Source organism: Hippopotamus amphibius, chromosome X (genome assembly GCF_030028045.1).
Source record: "Hippopotamus amphibius kiboko isolate mHipAmp2 chromosome X, mHipAmp2.hap2, whole genome shotgun sequence".
Lineage (NCBI taxonomy): Eukaryota > Metazoa > Chordata > Mammalia > Artiodactyla > Hippopotamidae > Hippopotamus > Hippopotamus amphibius.
The window spans coordinates 22,258,750-22,276,436 of record NC_080203.1 but is presented as its reverse complement, the minus strand read 5'-3'; the positions used below and the strand labels follow the sequence as shown (position 1 = coordinate 22,276,436).

The window sequence follows — 17,687 nt, the reverse complement described above, 5'->3', positions numbered from 1 at the left end:
TATAATAATTCTTACCAATTAGGTTGATATGAAGGTTAAATAAGATATTGGGCCAAGATAATGGGCCAATAGAAAGTTTTGAGTTTTCAGTTGGACAGACCAAGATTCAAATTTCATCTCTGCCTTTTAGGAACTTTTCATCTCAGAGTCTCAGCTGAAACAGGGAAGTGCTATCTATGTTTCACAGTTGTAGTAAAGGATGAAGGATTTCAGTTCAGTGTGTTAAAGTCTACCCTTCTAGCTCCTTGAGGGCAAGGGCCAGTCATGCTCCTTTTGTATACCACAGTGTCTGGCAGAGTGCCTGGGCCTGAGTCAAAGTTCTGAATATGTTTAAACAGCTGAATTTCCTTTCTTGAAGCCCAGCAACATGATGTAGCCCCACAACTCTAGGTGTGAACACAAAAACATTTTTCTTAAAATGAGAGCAAGGTCATGACTCATAATTACTTTTGACTGAACCATAATCATAAAATCATAACTGTTTATTGTGAACACACTCTGGCCTAGGCACTGGCTGAGCATTTTACAGATGCTGTCTTGAATATTTACCACCCTCTCTGGGGTAGGTAATATTTCTCCTTAATTTTAAAAAATGTAAACTCCCATTGTGTCCATGTAACTGGCCCGAAGACACATAGGCAGGAAGTGACTTTAGGCAGCGTGAGAGCATAACAGGTGCTCAGTAGATGGTAGCAGTTGTGGTGAAAAGTGAATCCAGGTCTTTTTGATAGACTGTCCAAGATAGCTAAGAATCCCAAGGGCTCACCCAGTCCTATCAGGTGAGTCAAATGTCTTGCACATCTATGCTGTCTTTTCAAGTAACACAGTTTATTCTGCATTATATGAAAAGCATACATTTTGGGGCACAATGAAATATGAAACTGTATAATTTGAACACAGACGTGTCCAATTGGCTCTGAAAACTAACTTTTCCATTTGCATTGAAGACATTTAACAAGCCACTTGGTAATATTAAAAAATCAGAACTGGCAATGTCACAGGACTAGGAAGGGAGATGAAACAACCATTTGTAAAATAAAAGAATGCTTCTATTCATTATTATCTGGAAAAAATCTAACTACTGTATCTCCTAAAAATAACAAAACAGTAAAATTTCAAAATTCAGGAGGAACAACAGAACAATAAATAGCACTGAGCATTTGTAAAGAAAACATAGCTCCTTTAATAGATTTCTATGGTGAATGAAAAATGTTTGTGAGAGATGGTATGTGCTACAATTTGCTTATGTAATATAATGCAAACATACTTATTTTCACACACTTTTAACAACTCTGGACTAGTGCATTAGGATTTTCCAAAGAAATAGAATCAATGGGATGTGTGTACACACACACACTATATATATATATATATATATAGACATACACATACATATATATCTGTATGTGTATACACATATGTATACGTATGTGTGTGTGTGTATATATATATACACATATATATATATTTATTTTAGGGAATTGGCTGATGTAATTGTGGGTGCTGGCAAGCTTGATACTTTGTAGGGCTGGCTGGCAGTCTGGAAATTCTTGCAGGCATTAGCGGGCGTTAATGCTGCAGTTTTGAGTCCAAAGCAATCTAGAGGCACAATTCTTTTCTCCTTGGAGGATTTCAGTCTTTTACAACTGATTGGATGAGGCCCACCCACATTATGGAGGGTAAGATATGTTACTCAAAATCTACTGGTTTAACTATTAATCACATCTCAAAAAATACTTTCACAGCAACATCTAGACTGGTGCTCGACCAAGCAACTGGGCACTACAGTGTAGCCAACTTGACACACAAAATTACAACTAGTATATTCGGGAAGGCTTAGGAGAAGTACACCTGGAATAAATTGGCAGGAATAAGAAGAAGAGAGCATTTGTACTACAAGTAGATCAAATGAAGGAGAGCAAGGGAGCTGGGTGTGGCAGTTGTTGTTTTAAATACATTTTATTTAACTTATTTAAATAAGAAATAATTGATAAGTGGCAAATTTCCCCTGATTTCGTAGATGTTATTAAAACAACGCATTCCAGGACCCCTGAGACTGATGAATCAAAGCCTTCTGTAGCGCTGATGACAGAGATGCTTCAGTGAGGAAGCTAGTGTAAAAATAACCCTCGCTTCCTGCTGGTGCCACAGCTGGGTGCTTGGGGAAAGCCAGCTTTCAGCATGAATGGGCTGCTGTGGAATCCTATTTCTAGCTGTCAAAGCAGAAGGTTTAGCGTCTTCTTCCAATATTCTGGTAACTCAAAGGAAGAAACTGAGATGATTTATTAAAGGATTACTTACAGAGCAAGCAATTCAAAACAGGACACCAAACTGAGGTATAAAAAAGGAATATTTATCTTTTAAAAATACAACTTTGAACACTACTGACATCTGATTTACAAAGTATTTTCCTGAAATACTCTTCATTGGCTTTGCTTACTTAGTACCTTCTCTTATTTTCAATCAAGACTCAAGGGAGGGCATGCTTATGTTATTACAAGCACCATCAACACCACAGGAGAAAAGACCATCTGTGCCTTAGGATATTAGCCCCCAGTCCTCATCCTTTCCCTTTCTTTCCATCAAGCAGGACTTCCTGACTGGTCCACGCACACTCTGCCATTGTAATCTGCTGATGGGTGCCGCAGAACTGGAGGAGTCCCTGGCACTCAGCACTCCAGGTGGGCCCGACCTATCTGCGTGAAGCATCACACACCCTAGCCCACTATTTAGTCATTACCAGGAATTTTCTATTAATACTCATATCAACTCTTTGCAAACATTCAGCATGAAGTAAACATAGTATTTACAGCAGTACATGGTTTGCAATTCAACACTGACAGCAGAAAAAAAGGGACCACCAGACTTTGTAAGAAGACCAGAGGGGAAAGCATATCAAAATAAATCATTTCTGCTAATGTGTATGTGTGTCTGTATGTCTCTCTGTGTGTGTGTGTTTGTGTGCATGAGTACACACGTGTGTTTTAATTCATAGAAAACTAATCACGCCCTCCTTTAAAAGCAGACTATTTACAAGGTGATTCTGAATACCACATACACATGCCAGTCATACTGTGAATACATCTAGTTTTTTTTAAAATTCTGAAATAAACCTTTTATCTGATACATTAGAGAAAATAACTTTGAAACATTTGTCAACTTTTGGTTCACAGTAATTTTGCAAAAAGCCACAAACCATGCTTTGTCTTTTAAAAGGTGAACCTGGTCAAGCACCTTCTAGAAGACACTTACTGGACTACTGGGGATTGGAAAGACAATGTCAGTTATGGAGTCCCTAGTGCTCCTGTCATTCCTCTCACCAGTAGCAACCCTAATGTGAAGAGAAGTTCTGAAACACAAATCACATACAAATTATCAAAAACATTTCGTTTAACAGTTTAAAAAATACTAAAATCTACAACAGTAGTACAGACACTGAAAACACCTCAAATACTCTTCAGCCTCAGGCCTTTTTTAATACTACTAATAAAAAGAGACAACCAATTGACAGAAAGGGAGGAAGTTACAGCACTTGAGGTTTGAGTCAATTTCTTTACAGGGCCTGTAGCTCGAGGTGATGCTCTAGGATCCTTATTTTAACTCAAAAGATATTCCAGGAATGAACTGACAACTTTAGAACAATTTTCACTTGAAAACCATTGAAAATACAAATCACTTTCTAAGCTTGTCCAACACACATTTATTTTCAGGATCCCACATTGTTAGGCAAAGGGATTCAGGTCAGTTTCAAGCCCTCAAAGCCACAGAATTTCCATCTCTTCTCCAGACTGGCTCCAACTCCAGTCATTTCCTGCTTGAAGGTATGCTGGAGTCGGCTCATGAGACATTCCACATCACTGGTACAGATCTGTGAGACAGAGAGGACATTTCCATTCAAAACCAGTCCCATCTTCCTAATCTGGCTTTTCCCCCCCGATGTTGCTTTAGAATGCTGATGCGCACATGTGTGCTGGGCATGGGATTGACCCTCCCATTCCTGTGTGTGTGTCTGTGTGTTAGCTGAGTGGATTCCAGATGGAAGCCGCCTTCTGCTTGGACCACCTGAGTCTACTGAGCTTTCTTTTTGTTTCTGTATTTCATAACTGCTTCATTTAGGTATAATGTACATACAGTAAATTCACTTATTTTACATGTACACATTGATGAATTTTAGTAAAGTTATACCATTGTGCAACTGTCACTACAATTCAGTTTTAGAACATTCGATCACCCCCCCCAAAGGTTCCTTTGTGCCCCTTTGCAGTCAATCCTTACTTCTAAATGCTGACTCAGATTTTCTTCACTGTGGTTTTGCATTTTTTGGAAATTTCACATATGTGTAATTGTACAATATGTAGTCTTTTGTGACTAGTTTCTTTCACTTAGCATGTTTTTGAGATTGATTGCCACCAAGCTTTCTCTGGGAAAGAGCTGGTGCCAGTCGTGTGGAGAGGCTTGGGTCTGTAGCCAGCTGAATGATGGCTTATCAGTGCTGCTGATGTTATGTTCAGGCCCACTGAAGCTGCGAAGCCGTTGGGGAGTGGAGGGAGGCAGAAATGGCTGCCACCAGAGCAGAAGTCTTCACACATGTCTTAGTTCACAAAGGAAAAGTGACAGGAATAGAGAATGCTCTGTATACCTACTTCTGTGCATTGTCTCCCTCTTCCCACTCCTCTCTCTCTCTCTCTCTCTCACACACACACACACATCAATACAAGAACAAAAATAAATCTGTGGACCCTTAGGGCTTGCTTCATCTTTACATTAGTAGCAACTTTCCTAACTGTGAACCTGGGCACTAGAGCTTGGCTGAAGAGCACTAAGGGATCCTTAAAGAAACCCCAAGTTGCTGCCACAGTGAATATTCCTAACTGGTAGGAGGGACACCCAAAGTCTGTTGGTACCATTGCAGGCTCTCTTCGGGAGGCCCTGGCACTACCCTGGCAGGAAGCTGCTCAGGAAGAACGGGCACTAGACTAGGAGTGAGGTCATGCCTTCTCCCTGGTGCTACTAGTGGACTGTATCCAGTTAAGTGAAAGAAGCACACTGTAGAGTATCATGTAGAGTTGAATCCCCATTTCAAAAAACATAAATCGATAATGTTTATATACATACAATATAGGTGCAGCAATTGTATAAAAAAGGGTATAAAATAAGATATGCCAAACTGTTAACAATGGTTATCCTTGAGGGGTGGGATTGTGGGGAACTCTCCCTTTGCCTTTACTGTAGTTCTATATTGCTTACATTTTAAAGAGAAAATGTTTGCATTATCTTTGCAATTAAAAAAACCAGATCGTTTTTACTGACACAGAGTTCAATTTCAAACCACTTCAACAGACCACTTGGTTCTGGTGCTCTCATTCCATTCCTCCCCTCACTGCCAAACGGGCCGGCGGCTTAATTAAAGAATAGCATCACTTCCCAGACATAAATGACAGGGGAGTGCTAGCTAGAACTAAAACAAATGCTATGAGGAGGATGTATCACCACAGCTGGATTCCCAAATGAGCCACTGACTCTCTTACGAGGACACATGCTTAAATGGCTTAACATTTTAGACATCTGTCAGGAATCTATATTTCAATGGCACTTCTCAAAAGGCCCAGATCCTGTGAAATAGTGAGTACAATCCATGAGCAGCTTTAACTGAATGCTGCTTCTGAAGAAAATCTATCATGAGTTTATTCTGAGGGGTTAAGAGTTCCCTCCTGCCTATATGAGGCATGCATCTTTGACTTTCTAGGGAACTGGCACTTACCCTTGTTCCTCATGCTTTGTGAGTTCCCCCACAGGATAGCATCCAGGGAAGGAATTGGCCCATGAGATCAGCTGTGAGCAAATATTCAGGCTATATTACAGACTTATTGTTCCAACTTTTTTTTGTCCCTGCCTTGATTGTGTCATTGTAGATAATGGCAGTGATGATGGAGACGGTAGGGGAGGTGGTTGGAGTAAGACTTCCAATTTTGAAAATTAACATTTGCTAATGGCTAAAGGCCCAGGGCAAAAGTTTGATTGGTGAGAAATATTTGTTAATTAGCATATGATATGTAAATTAAAAGAAAGGAGGAAAATTCTTCTACAATATATCTTGGAAGTAGGGTGGCCAGTTCATTTCAGATTTGCCCAGGACTTCCCTGGTGTCCGTACTAGAAGTCCCAAGTCCCAGGAGACCCCCCAGTCCCAGGCAAACAGGGAAGGATGGTCACCCTATTTGCAAGAGAAAAACTCTACACTGAATCACAGTGAGAGAATAGGTGAGGGAAATTTCCTTACAGTGATTACAAATGACTTATTTGTGTTTGAGGAGTGAGGCCACTGTTCACAAAGAACCCTGTATCGCCTTGCATGCCCATCTCAGGCCCCCACATACCTTATTATCAAGACGGTGCAAGTAGGAGCAGATATATTCAATGCTTGCTCCAAATGGGTGGACATGAAGGAATGTGGAGATAATCCCTATAGAGACAATAGCATGGAAGTTACACTTGAGCATTGTATTCGTCAAGATGCCTCATGACAGTGTCTAGCAAGAGCCGACTCACATGTACACCATATTATGTATTGGGCACTATTCTAAGTTTATATATATTTTACTCGTTTAATCTTTACAACATACCTGTGAGGTAGGTATTACCATCCCCATTTCACATATGAGAAGACACTGAGGCAGAGAAAGTTTAAGCAACTTGCCCAAGATCACACAGTTGGTAAGTGGCAGGTATTTGAACCCAGACAGTTGCTCTCAACCACTATGTGTACTGCCTCTCACTACACTATACTGCATGGAGAAAAGCTGGCATTTGAGGAGTCATTTCCATCATTCACGATGGCTAAACACCATCTGAGTTCTACATTTTACAATGAATTTAGATTGTGCTGGGTTGTTGCAGTTCCTCTGCACCATCTTTAAATTGGGTTTTAGCTTCTTATGCATTTAATAATGTCTTGCTGTTGTGGCAAAAGTACAAATCATGTACTTTTCCTGATTAACCTTGTGCCTCTCACAAGAGAATTTGCTGTTGTATTTGGGTTTTATTCTGTGAGTAGCTCTATAAAGAAAAGCCAAACATTTCATTCACTCAAGTGGTGACTAGCATTCTGTTTGTTCTCAGAGCCCTGAATCTATTCAAGTAACAGAGTTCTTATAACAATTTACAGCTTCCTGGAGTGTGCATGATTTCTACTTGGGATAACTCTGAAGTGATTGGCAGCTGCACATACTGCCTTGATTATTCTGGCATCAGGTTAATTGTGCTAATACTACTTTCTCTGGCAACAGGTAGAATATAAACTGTTCAGAAGTCTACTATTTTTTTCTTTATTTTTTATGAATTCATCTCCTTTCATCAGATCTTAGGCATATCAAACAGACCCAGAATTGAGTTTGCTGAAAACTGCCAGGAAATAAAAACTGAATTTGATTTGGTTTATAAACTACAACTTGCTTATCCCTTTAAGCAGTTGACAAAGAGTATCACGAGTTTAAATTGTAGCTTGATGTTCAAATCAGTTCTTTGTAAAAATCCTCCAAATATTAGATGGCAGGTGGGTGGGTTGGAGGATCCAGGAGGAACTGATGGTAGGGTTCAAAACTCTATTCAAAATGGATACTATTATTTATAACAGTACTTTACTCTTAAATGACTTGGTAAATTGAATTTCTAAACACTGACTCAAGCTGAGAAACTTAAATTCTGAAGAAGACAGTCCGTGTTCAAAGGAATTCTAGATGCTATGGCCAAGAAAGGCTGTCAAACGCCAAGAAATAACTCCATAGATTTCAAAATATGAAGTAGTTTTTGTGGGTTCACACCCAAATAACCAATTTAAAAAATAGATTTTCCTTTCTGTCAGCTCAAGACTACTTTCTTTTAAAAAACAAAACATGAAACACTTATCTTAGCAATCTTTGTTTCTAGAACTATCCACTTACAAAGGCTTCCTCCTACCCATGGCTCTTCTCTGACAGGTCTCCCTGTTGCCATGCCAATTTGTTAAAGAACTTTGAGCAGGAAAACGAAAATAAGTTGTCACTCTTCTTGAAGACTCACTGGCAGATCCCCCTGTGCATCTTTATTAACATATCAAAGTGTTAAATCTGAGTACAATATCCATTACTGAAGGAGGCGGATATATCTTTATCATATGCCGAAGCTAATTAGTGTGGAGAACTTTTGAGATTGGGGTGGGGCTACTGTGTGGCTCAGCCTCCTAGAAGGCAGCTGGGGTTGCCTGTTGAGGCCCAAGACCAGCTCCTTTGAAATGACTGAATATTTTAGGACCTCAATCTGCCACTGTTCTCCAAATAGAATATAAAGTCAACAAGCATTTGTGAATAGTGCCGTAAGTGCAAAATGGTTCTCATTTATTGAGGGCTTACTATGGGTTGCACTGTGTTTAGTGATTTAGATGAATTGTCGTATTTAATACTTGCAACTTCTTTGAGACAGATAATACTATATGCCCATTTTGCAAATGGAGGAACTGAAGCTCAGGATGGAAATGGTGGGGTCAAGACAGAAAGCCAGTTCTGTCTGATTCCTTAACCACTTATGCTATCTTGCCACTGTGAATAAACTTTTATGTAATGAAAGCAATTCTAGCATTTACTCATCAGAGCCCACCAGTGTCCAACATCCCATAGACAGCCTCCTGAGTCACCTGCCAGTAACCTAGAAATACTTAAGAGAGACACACACCTCCTCTGGAGGCTCATCTGAGGAAGCTCTCTGCCAAACAGTGTCGGCACTGTCCATTGAGTGGGAGTGAGAGGGTTCACCTATCTTTGCTTAGAGATTTAAAAAAATCTACAACGTGTTTCTCCAGTGGACCCCCTCTTAGCATAGTGCTTATAGTGACTCACTTGATGTGGCAGTAGCCACCAGGAGTTTGAAGAAGGCTGGGAACTGCTGTTACCATTTTGATTGAAATCTGTACTTGTTCTTATCCTGTCGTCTTCAGGACTCTGGGTCCTTGCACTGTCATGCTTCATAAATGCTTGGCATGTGCATATTCATCTCAGGCTAATCCTTCCCCCCACTCCACTGCACTCTATACGCTGAATGTGTGTGTTAGCTTCCTTACCCACTAGCAGTGCTTCGCGTTCAGATTTGATAGGGCAGCTGTTCAGGGTCTTCTCCAGAGGGTAATCACTATCTTGGCTCGATGCACACAGTCTAGAGGCACAGCTTTCCTGTGGGAATAATATGTCACCCGGGTCAGTGTAACGTATATGGTAACAGACTTCAATTATACAACAGGGGACTTTTTTTTATTAAATTTATTTATTTATTTATTATTTTATTGGCTGTGTTGGGTCTTTTTTTTGCTGTGCGCAGGCTTTCTTTTTAGTTGCAGTGAGTGGGGGCTACTCTTCGTTGCAGTGCGCGGGCTCCTCGTTGCCGTGGCTTCCTCTTGTTGCCGAGCACGGGCTCTAGGCATGTGGGCTTCAGTAGTTGCAGCACGTGGGCTCAACAGCTGTGGCTCACGGGCTCTAAAGCACAGGCTCAATAGTTGTGGCACACGGGCTTAGTTGCTCTGCAGCATGTGGGATCTTCCTGGATCAGGGATCGAACCCGTGTCCCCTGCATTGGCAGGCGGATTCTCAACCACTGCGCCACCTAGGAAGCCCAACAGGGAACTTCTTAACAGCACCTCCATAGCAATACTGTGCAATTTTGATTATTGAATGGGAGGGAAAATAGCATAAATTAGGAAAGCATCACCGATAATCCAAAGCTTCCTTATTAGGCTTCAAAACACACACACAAATTTAGACATTCACCTTTACTAGTTTTTTTTTTTCTCCTTCTGCCTTCATCATTCTCGACTCTATGTAAGTAATCTGGGGAACCAGACTCAACATTTATTGTCATTGAGATGCCAGGCACAGTTAGATAGCTTTTATCTCCATTCTACAGGTGAGGAAAGTGAGGCTCTGATAAATTAGGTAACTTGCCTAAGATCACATTGCTAGAAAATGATACAGCCAGGATTTCATCCCAGGCCACCCAATGTGAAAAGGACCATTCTTTTTATTTTAGGTCTACACTCTGCTAAAGGTCAGTCCCATGCCTGAATGGAGAATCTACAGTGTAGCTGATCCACTCACAGGTAATCAACTGTTGGCTCTTGAACTAAAAATTAGCGTCTCTATTTATTGACTATCAGCTCTCTCTCTCTCCTCTTGGATAACGACACTATCAATTAGGATATTTATGACTTTACAGCAAGAAATGACCATGACCAAAACTATCATTGGTCAGTGGCCTTCCTTGTTGTTCAAAGTTTTCTCTAAGCACAGTGTGTATGTTTCATAAGAGATACTCAGGTGAAATCCATGACCAGCAACCTAACTGAAAAATGCCCCCAGACCTTTTTCAGATTTTTCTTTCTCTCTTTGGGTACTGAGAACATCTTTTCCGTATTATAAATGTGAAGGAAGAGCTTTCAGAAGAAGGAATAAAAGAAATCACTGCTTCAGTCTCACTTCTGTTGTAAAAGAGAGGGCTGGGGAAATGTTCCCAAGGGGGAGCAGATCATGGATGACTCAGATGCTTTGTCACTTCTTTCCTTCCACAAGCCCTCAGCAGGGACAGGTTTCCTTCTTTTTTCTTTAGAGATGCCTTCAAAGCTTCCAGGATGCTGCCCCTGAATGAAGCTAATGGTCTTTGCTGCAAGACATGTTGTTTTGTGGATTTACAGGCTTCCAGGCTGTAGTCAGAAGGGAAACCTTTCTTGATGACCTACTCAATCTTTGGCCTTTAGAATCCAATCCAGTCAGTAACCATCAGGCCAAGTTTGATATAAACTGCTGGCTCTCTTCTAAGCCACAGGCTATACATCTGCTTCTAACCCCCTCAAAACATTACATGATTCAGTAAGCCATTTCTTAAGTGTGAGAGTTTAACAGATTGGGGTTGATTTAAGATATGAAGACACCCTGAGAAGTTTTAGCCATCTTGAAATGAAATGTAGCCTTACTAAAAACCTGACTTCAATTTTACTATAGCTGGCATTTTAAAAATTAGACGGTATATTGAAGGCATGATTATCACCTTGAATTTTACTAGCAGATTCAAAGAGCTAGTTCTTTCTGCAGTAAGACAGACATAAGTCACATTGTTATATTGCAAAACACTGACAATAACTCACACTGTGGTTTACTGTCAAGAAAGCCAAACGGAAAGAAAAAAGATCCCTCCTCACCAAAACTTATTGCTTTCCTTTCAACCTGAAATTATTTTTGCAGTCTAATGTGATGGTACTTTGCTTCCTAACCTAATTGTGTCAGTTTGAAATATTTGGTCACAAATCAGCTTCCCAGAGAAGATCAGATTATAATGAACTGTCACAACTTCCTCTGATGGAAGCCTCACTTTAAAAAAATAACAGGACAAAAACATATTCTGACTCACATTTTTCTGATTATCAATTGGATCTCTCTCCCTGTCCTCTTTAGCTGCCACTTCATGGTATATTTAGTTTCAAAATGGGAAACACTTAGGTATAACATCACAAGATTTTTCTATACCATTTGACCCTTCACTTCTTTAAATGAAATACTTGACAAAGCATAGGGCTGCTCACACTAAAATGTCCTCAAGTCAATTTTTGATGTCAATCCTGAAGACTGATTTTAAGCTTAATGTCATTAGTATAACCCCACATCTGTCTATAGTCTTCTGGCTACACTACACACTCTGTCTTATGCAAGAAGCGAAACAGAGCTGAGCAGTAGCTCTGGGACATTTTAGAAGCTCTGATATTATGAGGAAAGTCCTGCTAAATCGAGCAGCTTTGGCACTTTTCAGTTAAATGCTTGATAAATGAATTTGTCTGGGATTATGCTCGTTTCTTTAATAGCACCCACAAAACTGGAAAGTGAGTTGGTTTTATGAAGTAGAAGAATTAAAAGCATATTGCAAATGGCCTCTGGAAGAAAACACTTTCAATCATTTGTTTCAACTACACCAAGGTTGCCAGTTCTTAATCACACCCTGGGGGGAAGTCACTATGCTGGCAAACACACCCAGGGCCTGTATGCATTGCATCTTCCTGAGCTGAGCACAGAAGAGAAAGGGCATGAGCTCTCATTGAATTGTAGAACTGTGGAATTGATTTCTGATTCTTGGTCTAAGCTCCTAATCTTCTCTTCCTTCTGAGACATTAAAGTCAGGCAGCTCTGGTCAATGGGCCTTTCTTTTCAGAGGATAAGTTCACTTGAATGTTCAGGCATAAAGGAAATTAGAGAGGTGTGACAGGAAGATGCCATAAGTAGACTTTACATATCTTAAATAGACTGGGCACCCAATGCACGGTTGAGATACATTAATCCATCTAGAAGGTGGTAGATTTTCTCAGAGGTCCTCACTGGTGGTTCTTATGGCTGCAGGCTTTCATTAGGCAAAGTCCCATTTTCCCTTCCCTGTTGCTATTATCTAGCTTTAGAATAATGTGTCTCCTTGCTTGCTTTCTAAGTTTCCCCCCTTTTGGTTTTGGCTGTTTCAACCTGCAGCAGCTCATTATTACACTAGATGGAGTGTCTGCAAAGAAATGTCAATGATCTAGTTGTACTTGTGTTTCTTCGTTTAATGAAATGCATAATTAAAAGTATTTTGTGTCACATGGGCTTTTTTGTTCTTATTTGCTTGACTAGATGAAGCAGAGATGAGGTGTATACTCTGATCTTCTCTAAGAAGGAAAACTGAGAAATGTTAGGGATGGACGGACATTTTATTCATTGAAAGGTCCACTCTCCAGAAACTTTAGAAATGCCAAGGACTCATACCTAAATGCAGAGCCCTTGATTCAAGAATTACCCTGGAGAGGGGCTTTAAATCCCCAATCAACCAAGCATTCCACATTGATACCTATTGGTAGGAACTTCCAGGGCATTTTCATTCACTGAAAAGGGGAAAGGGGACAAGTGAAAAGGGTCACTTAGGACTCATATACCTTTTCTTTAAGATTTTCCAACATTTTTTCCACCTGTAACTTGTCATCTTTGATTTTTTCAAGTTCAGCTTCTTTCCTTTTGTATTCCTCTTGGACTTTGAGTAGATGCTACAAGAAAGACCAAAGACAATCAAGTCTTAAGAAGCCACACTTCACTTAAAAACCCTGGCTGAAGTTAAAAGGCAGGCCTGGCTCACTTTCCCCCAGCACACACATCATTTTTCCATGCAAAGATGCTAAAGGGAAAATCAAGATACTTTTCACTTGAAGTTATTTTATTTGGCTCTTATGAATCTTTTGGATTTGTTCATATTTTAGAAAGAGTCTGAGAAACTAATTGATCTAATCACTTAGCTTTCCCATTGCAGCCAGGTGTAAGGGTGGGGTGCAGTTAATACTATATGGGCAATATCTTGATTTTGGCATAGAACTGAACTTAATGATGTAAAGCATTCTTGCAAATAGCCATTTTCCAAGCAAGTTCAATTTCTGTGAGAAAAGTAGTAAAGAATCCAAATTTTACAAATGTTAGTTCCCTTATCAGTAGTCATCATTAATGATTACTACAAACACTATGTATTTAGCATCCACCATGTGCCAAGTATTGTGCAAAGGGTTTCATATGCATGATCTCATTTAAGCCTCACGATAACCCTACGACACATAAGCCTGAAGGTTAGAGAGGTTTAGTGGTTTGGCTAAGGTTATTCAGATAGTAAGCGCCAGAGTTGGGATTTAAACCCAGGTTGAGTCAAACCCACAGCCCATGCTCTTAACCATCATATTAGACTATACCACTATCGGGGATAAGATGGGAGAAATTTTACCATTGTTTACAAGGTTATTTTCCAATAAAAAGCATTCAAAATGAGTAAAATTAATTTTTCAGGAAATAGAGACCTAATTGTCTCACTGAGGTTTTTGAAGTGATGGAAAGAAAAAAAAAGTTCATTAGTTTTAAATTGAACCACTCCATTCTTATGTGGAGTGGTTTCAAATTCAAGGTAAGAAGGAAAACAACAAAATGTTTTCAAAAGTTTTGCTTTTCAGAGCCTTGCAAAAGACCATTGGGAGGGCTAAGAGACACACAATACAATGTACATTGTCAAAATTCTTTGAAGTCTAGCTGAGGAGAGGTATTTTTTTGGTGGAAAGATCTCTGATGTAATTTACATGTTCTAATTAAACTCCATGGTGACAGTAAAAGGAAGGTAAGTATTACTTCACACATTGTGTTAATAGGAAAGGTGAAATATTAATGTGATATTGCTTGTCATATAGGAAGACAATGATAGCAGAAGTAATAAGAACATGGGGCTCTTAGTGCCAGAAGAGACTCCTTGTTCACAATTCGTGATTTCTAACCATCAATAAGCTTTGCCCTAGATAATTCCAAGGCACACAATGAAAAACTTATTACACAGTTTAAGTTGTAAGGAAAACGGCTGGTAGTCTGGCAAGACAGAAGAGGATAGTACCCTTACTCAGAAGTACTACTCCTTTACTATAATGGGAACAGATGTTGATATCTTTTAAACAGTAGGCTCGCTCTAGTGATGGTTACATAAAACTTCTAGATGTTGAGCATCTATTACACAATGTTGTATTTGAATGCAATTACACTTGGATGCACTTATTTACTTTACTTTTTATACTTGGGATAATGTGCAGGTGAGCTCATTCACATAAATGACTGAAAACAAAACAAATCAAAAGCAAATTGGTATTATGAGCCCAAAAGAACTAAAAACTCATAACACCCTTCCTTCCACCCAAATCAAAGGTGGGACTCCTGCCATTTCTTCTAAAAGACTGTCTTATTTAGCATTGTATCAACTAGATACTTATTCACCAGCACTTTTGCATATCTAGGTAATTAAGCTTCTTCATAATGACCTTGAGATCCTGTCCAAATCCCAAAGCACCTTCCGTAACATAAAGAAAAGATTAGGTTATGCTCAGTGTAGTTTTATTGTTAAGTATTTTTTACTGAATCCACATTCTTTGAAAATTGGTGATCCATTGTTATCTCTGTATTTACCAGAATATTTCATGAATCCCTTCTTCAGCCATGCCAGAGAACAGAATATTAAGAAGAATAAGAGGTTTGATATATTATTTGCTTGCAGGGACCCTTTTACAGGTGACAAGCTGATTATTATGCTTCCAAAAAGCTCAGAAAACCAAAATGTCTTTACCTGCTGCATTCCTTGCAGGGCTTGCTGCAGGAGTTTCAGTTGCTGTTCCTTGTTTGGGTCATCTTCTCTGTGGGCTTTGCCTTGTTCTTGCTTGAGCAGTTCCACCTCATTCCGGTAGGCATCAAGTTGCCAACGGAGGCTGTCATTTTCTTCTTTCAGAGCTTCTGCCTGTGATACTAAGGCTAAACAATCAACATAAAGTAGTAAAAACCTTATATCCAGATTTCGTTGTGGTTCACCTTAGTACCATGAAAACTTGGTGTTTTAAAATGATGTGTATAAAAAGCCTTTCAACGAGAAACTTTAGATCTGAGTTGGCCATGGTAGCAAGAGATGGACACAAAGGCACAGAGACTTGTTTTTGTAAATGAACACAGAATTCAAACACACAAAAGTCCTCATCATGTTTCAAATTCTTCACCTCAAACATCACTAAAATATTTCTAGGTAATGTCACTTACTTTTACTTGAAATGCAGCAAATGATAAGAGCCTGTAATAATAAAATAGAAGGCTAATTGTCTTGACCTGATGACTGTCCACACAATAATTTTGTTGACAGTTGTTTTTAAAAAATGCAGCCTTGGGGCTTCCTAGGTGGCGCAGTGGTTAAGAATCCGCCTGCCAATGCAGAGGTCACGGGTTCGATCCCAGCTCCAGGAAGATCCCACATGCCGCAGAGCAATTAAACCCGTTGTGCCAAAAAAAAAAAAAAAAAAAAAAAATGCAGCCTTGACTGATCCTATAGAGGAAAGGTAAAAGTAAAAAGACACAAGACTTCCTGGGGAATTCCCTGGTGGTCCAGTGGTTAGGACTCCATGCTTTCACTGCCGAGGGCCTGGGTTCAATCCCTGGTTGGGAACTAAGATCCCACAAGCTGCACAGAGTCCCCACCCCCGACCCAAAAAAAGACTTCTGGTTTATGGTCTAGCATGTAAAGAGCTTAGAAGTCACACTCCATCCTAACAACAAGTAAAAAGCTGAACAAACTGAAAAAAATCAACCACTCTTCTTGGATACAACAGAGAAGTGAAGTAACAGGGCAAACTCATACACCCAAAATTGGAGAGACAAACAGGTGAATACAGAGAATCACAACTTACCAGATCAGAAACCCATGAGCAGATATCACCACAGGAAACAGTGCCAAAGTAGGAAAACCTAAACTGTACTTGACTATTTGCTGTAGGCTCAGTGTAGACAAGTCTGAGAGTTAAAAACTCCAGGCAGACCCAGTAATAGCTAGGTCCCTAGACTTTTGTGACTTTTATCTCCAGGAGCTCCACCTGGTCTTTAGATTGAACATCGGAGGAAAATTCCTATGTGCTTCCAGCAGGAGAGGGGAAAAAGAAACCCTTTTGAAATATGCCAAAGCATCATGTTGTACAAAAGGGCTGCCTTCAGAAGAAATTATTTTATCAGAGCCTAACCTAATGGGGTAGTACCAGAGCCAAACCAACCCAGGAAACCAACCAACTCCAGCCCCCTCTAGCCATTCTGTCCCACCTAAGGGAGGAGAAAAAACTGAGAAACATTTGTGAAGTTCAAAGTCCAGAGGTATAGGCTCACTAAAAGACTGAGACCTAATCATAGGACTATAAAATGATTCTCCTCCCACCGCATCTTACCACCATACCACAAAAGTCTTATATAACAGAGTTCCTTTCACCTCATACATCATGTCCAGATTTCAACAAAAACTACAAGGCATACTAAAAAGTAAAATACATAGTTTGAAGAGACTGGACAAGGATCAGAACCAGAGTCAGATATGGCAGAAATGTTGGAGTTGTCAGACTGGGGATTTAAAACAACTTATTATTGGGAATTCCCTGGTGGTCTAGTGGTTAGGACTCCACGCTTTCTCTGCTGAGGGCCTGGCTTCAATCCCTGCTTAGGGAACGAAGATCCCACAAGCTGTGTGGCACAGCAAAATAAAATAAAATAAAATAAAATAAAATAAAATAAAATAAAACAATTATTAATATGCTACAGGCTTTAACAGAAAAAGTACAGAACATGGAAGAAGAGATGGATATTGTATGCAGAGAGATGGAAATTCAAAGAATGAATCAAATGAAATGCTAGAGATCAAAAACACTAACAGAAATGAAAAAATCCCCTTGATGGACTTACTAGTAGATTGAGCATGGCTGGGGAAAGAATTTCTGAGCTTGAGGATATGACAGTAGAAACTTCCTAAGCTGAAAATCAAAAAGAAAAAAAAATTACACCCCCCCCAAGAACAGAAAATGCAAGAATTGTGAGACAACAACAAAAGATGTAATGTATACAAAATGAGAATATCAGAAGGAGAAAAAAAAAGAGAAAGAAACAGAAGCAACATGTAAAATAATAATGGCTGAGAATATGTCTAAATTAATGTTAGACTTCAAACCACAGATCCAGGAAGCTCAGAGAACATCAAGCAGTATAAATGCCAAAACATATAACATTCAAATTTCAGAAAATCAAAGAGAAAGAAAGAATCTTGCAAGAAGCCAGAGGAAAAAAACACCTTACCTAT

The 17,687-nt window shown here is 39.6% G+C and overlaps 1 protein-coding gene across 7 annotated transcripts in view; it reads right to left on the bottom strand.

Moving 5' to 3' along the window:
* Window positions 1-871: 871 nt before the first annotated feature.
* ENOX2 (ecto-NOX disulfide-thiol exchanger 2) overlaps window positions 872-17,687 on the bottom strand; it is a 281,772-nt gene continuing 264,956 nt past the window's right edge. For 4 of the 7 annotated variants that reach the window (XM_057718169.1, XM_057718171.1, XM_057718173.1 and 1 more), the window contains 5 exons: window positions 15,162-15,343; window positions 12,964-13,071; window positions 9,091-9,199; window positions 6,377-6,462; window positions 875-3,868 (listed from right to left, as the gene is read on the bottom strand). In XM_057718169.1, coding sequence (XP_057574152.1) covers window positions 3,737-3,868; window positions 6,377-6,462; window positions 9,091-9,199; window positions 12,964-13,071; window positions 15,162-15,343 — 617 coding nt within the window. In that variant the 3' untranslated portion in view covers window positions 875-3,736. Of the gene's footprint in view, window positions 3,869-6,376; window positions 6,463-9,090; window positions 9,200-12,963; window positions 13,072-15,161; window positions 15,344-17,687 lie in introns of all 7 variants that reach the window. The other 3 variants (XM_057718172.1, XM_057718175.1, XM_057718174.1) reach the window with 2 other exon arrangements.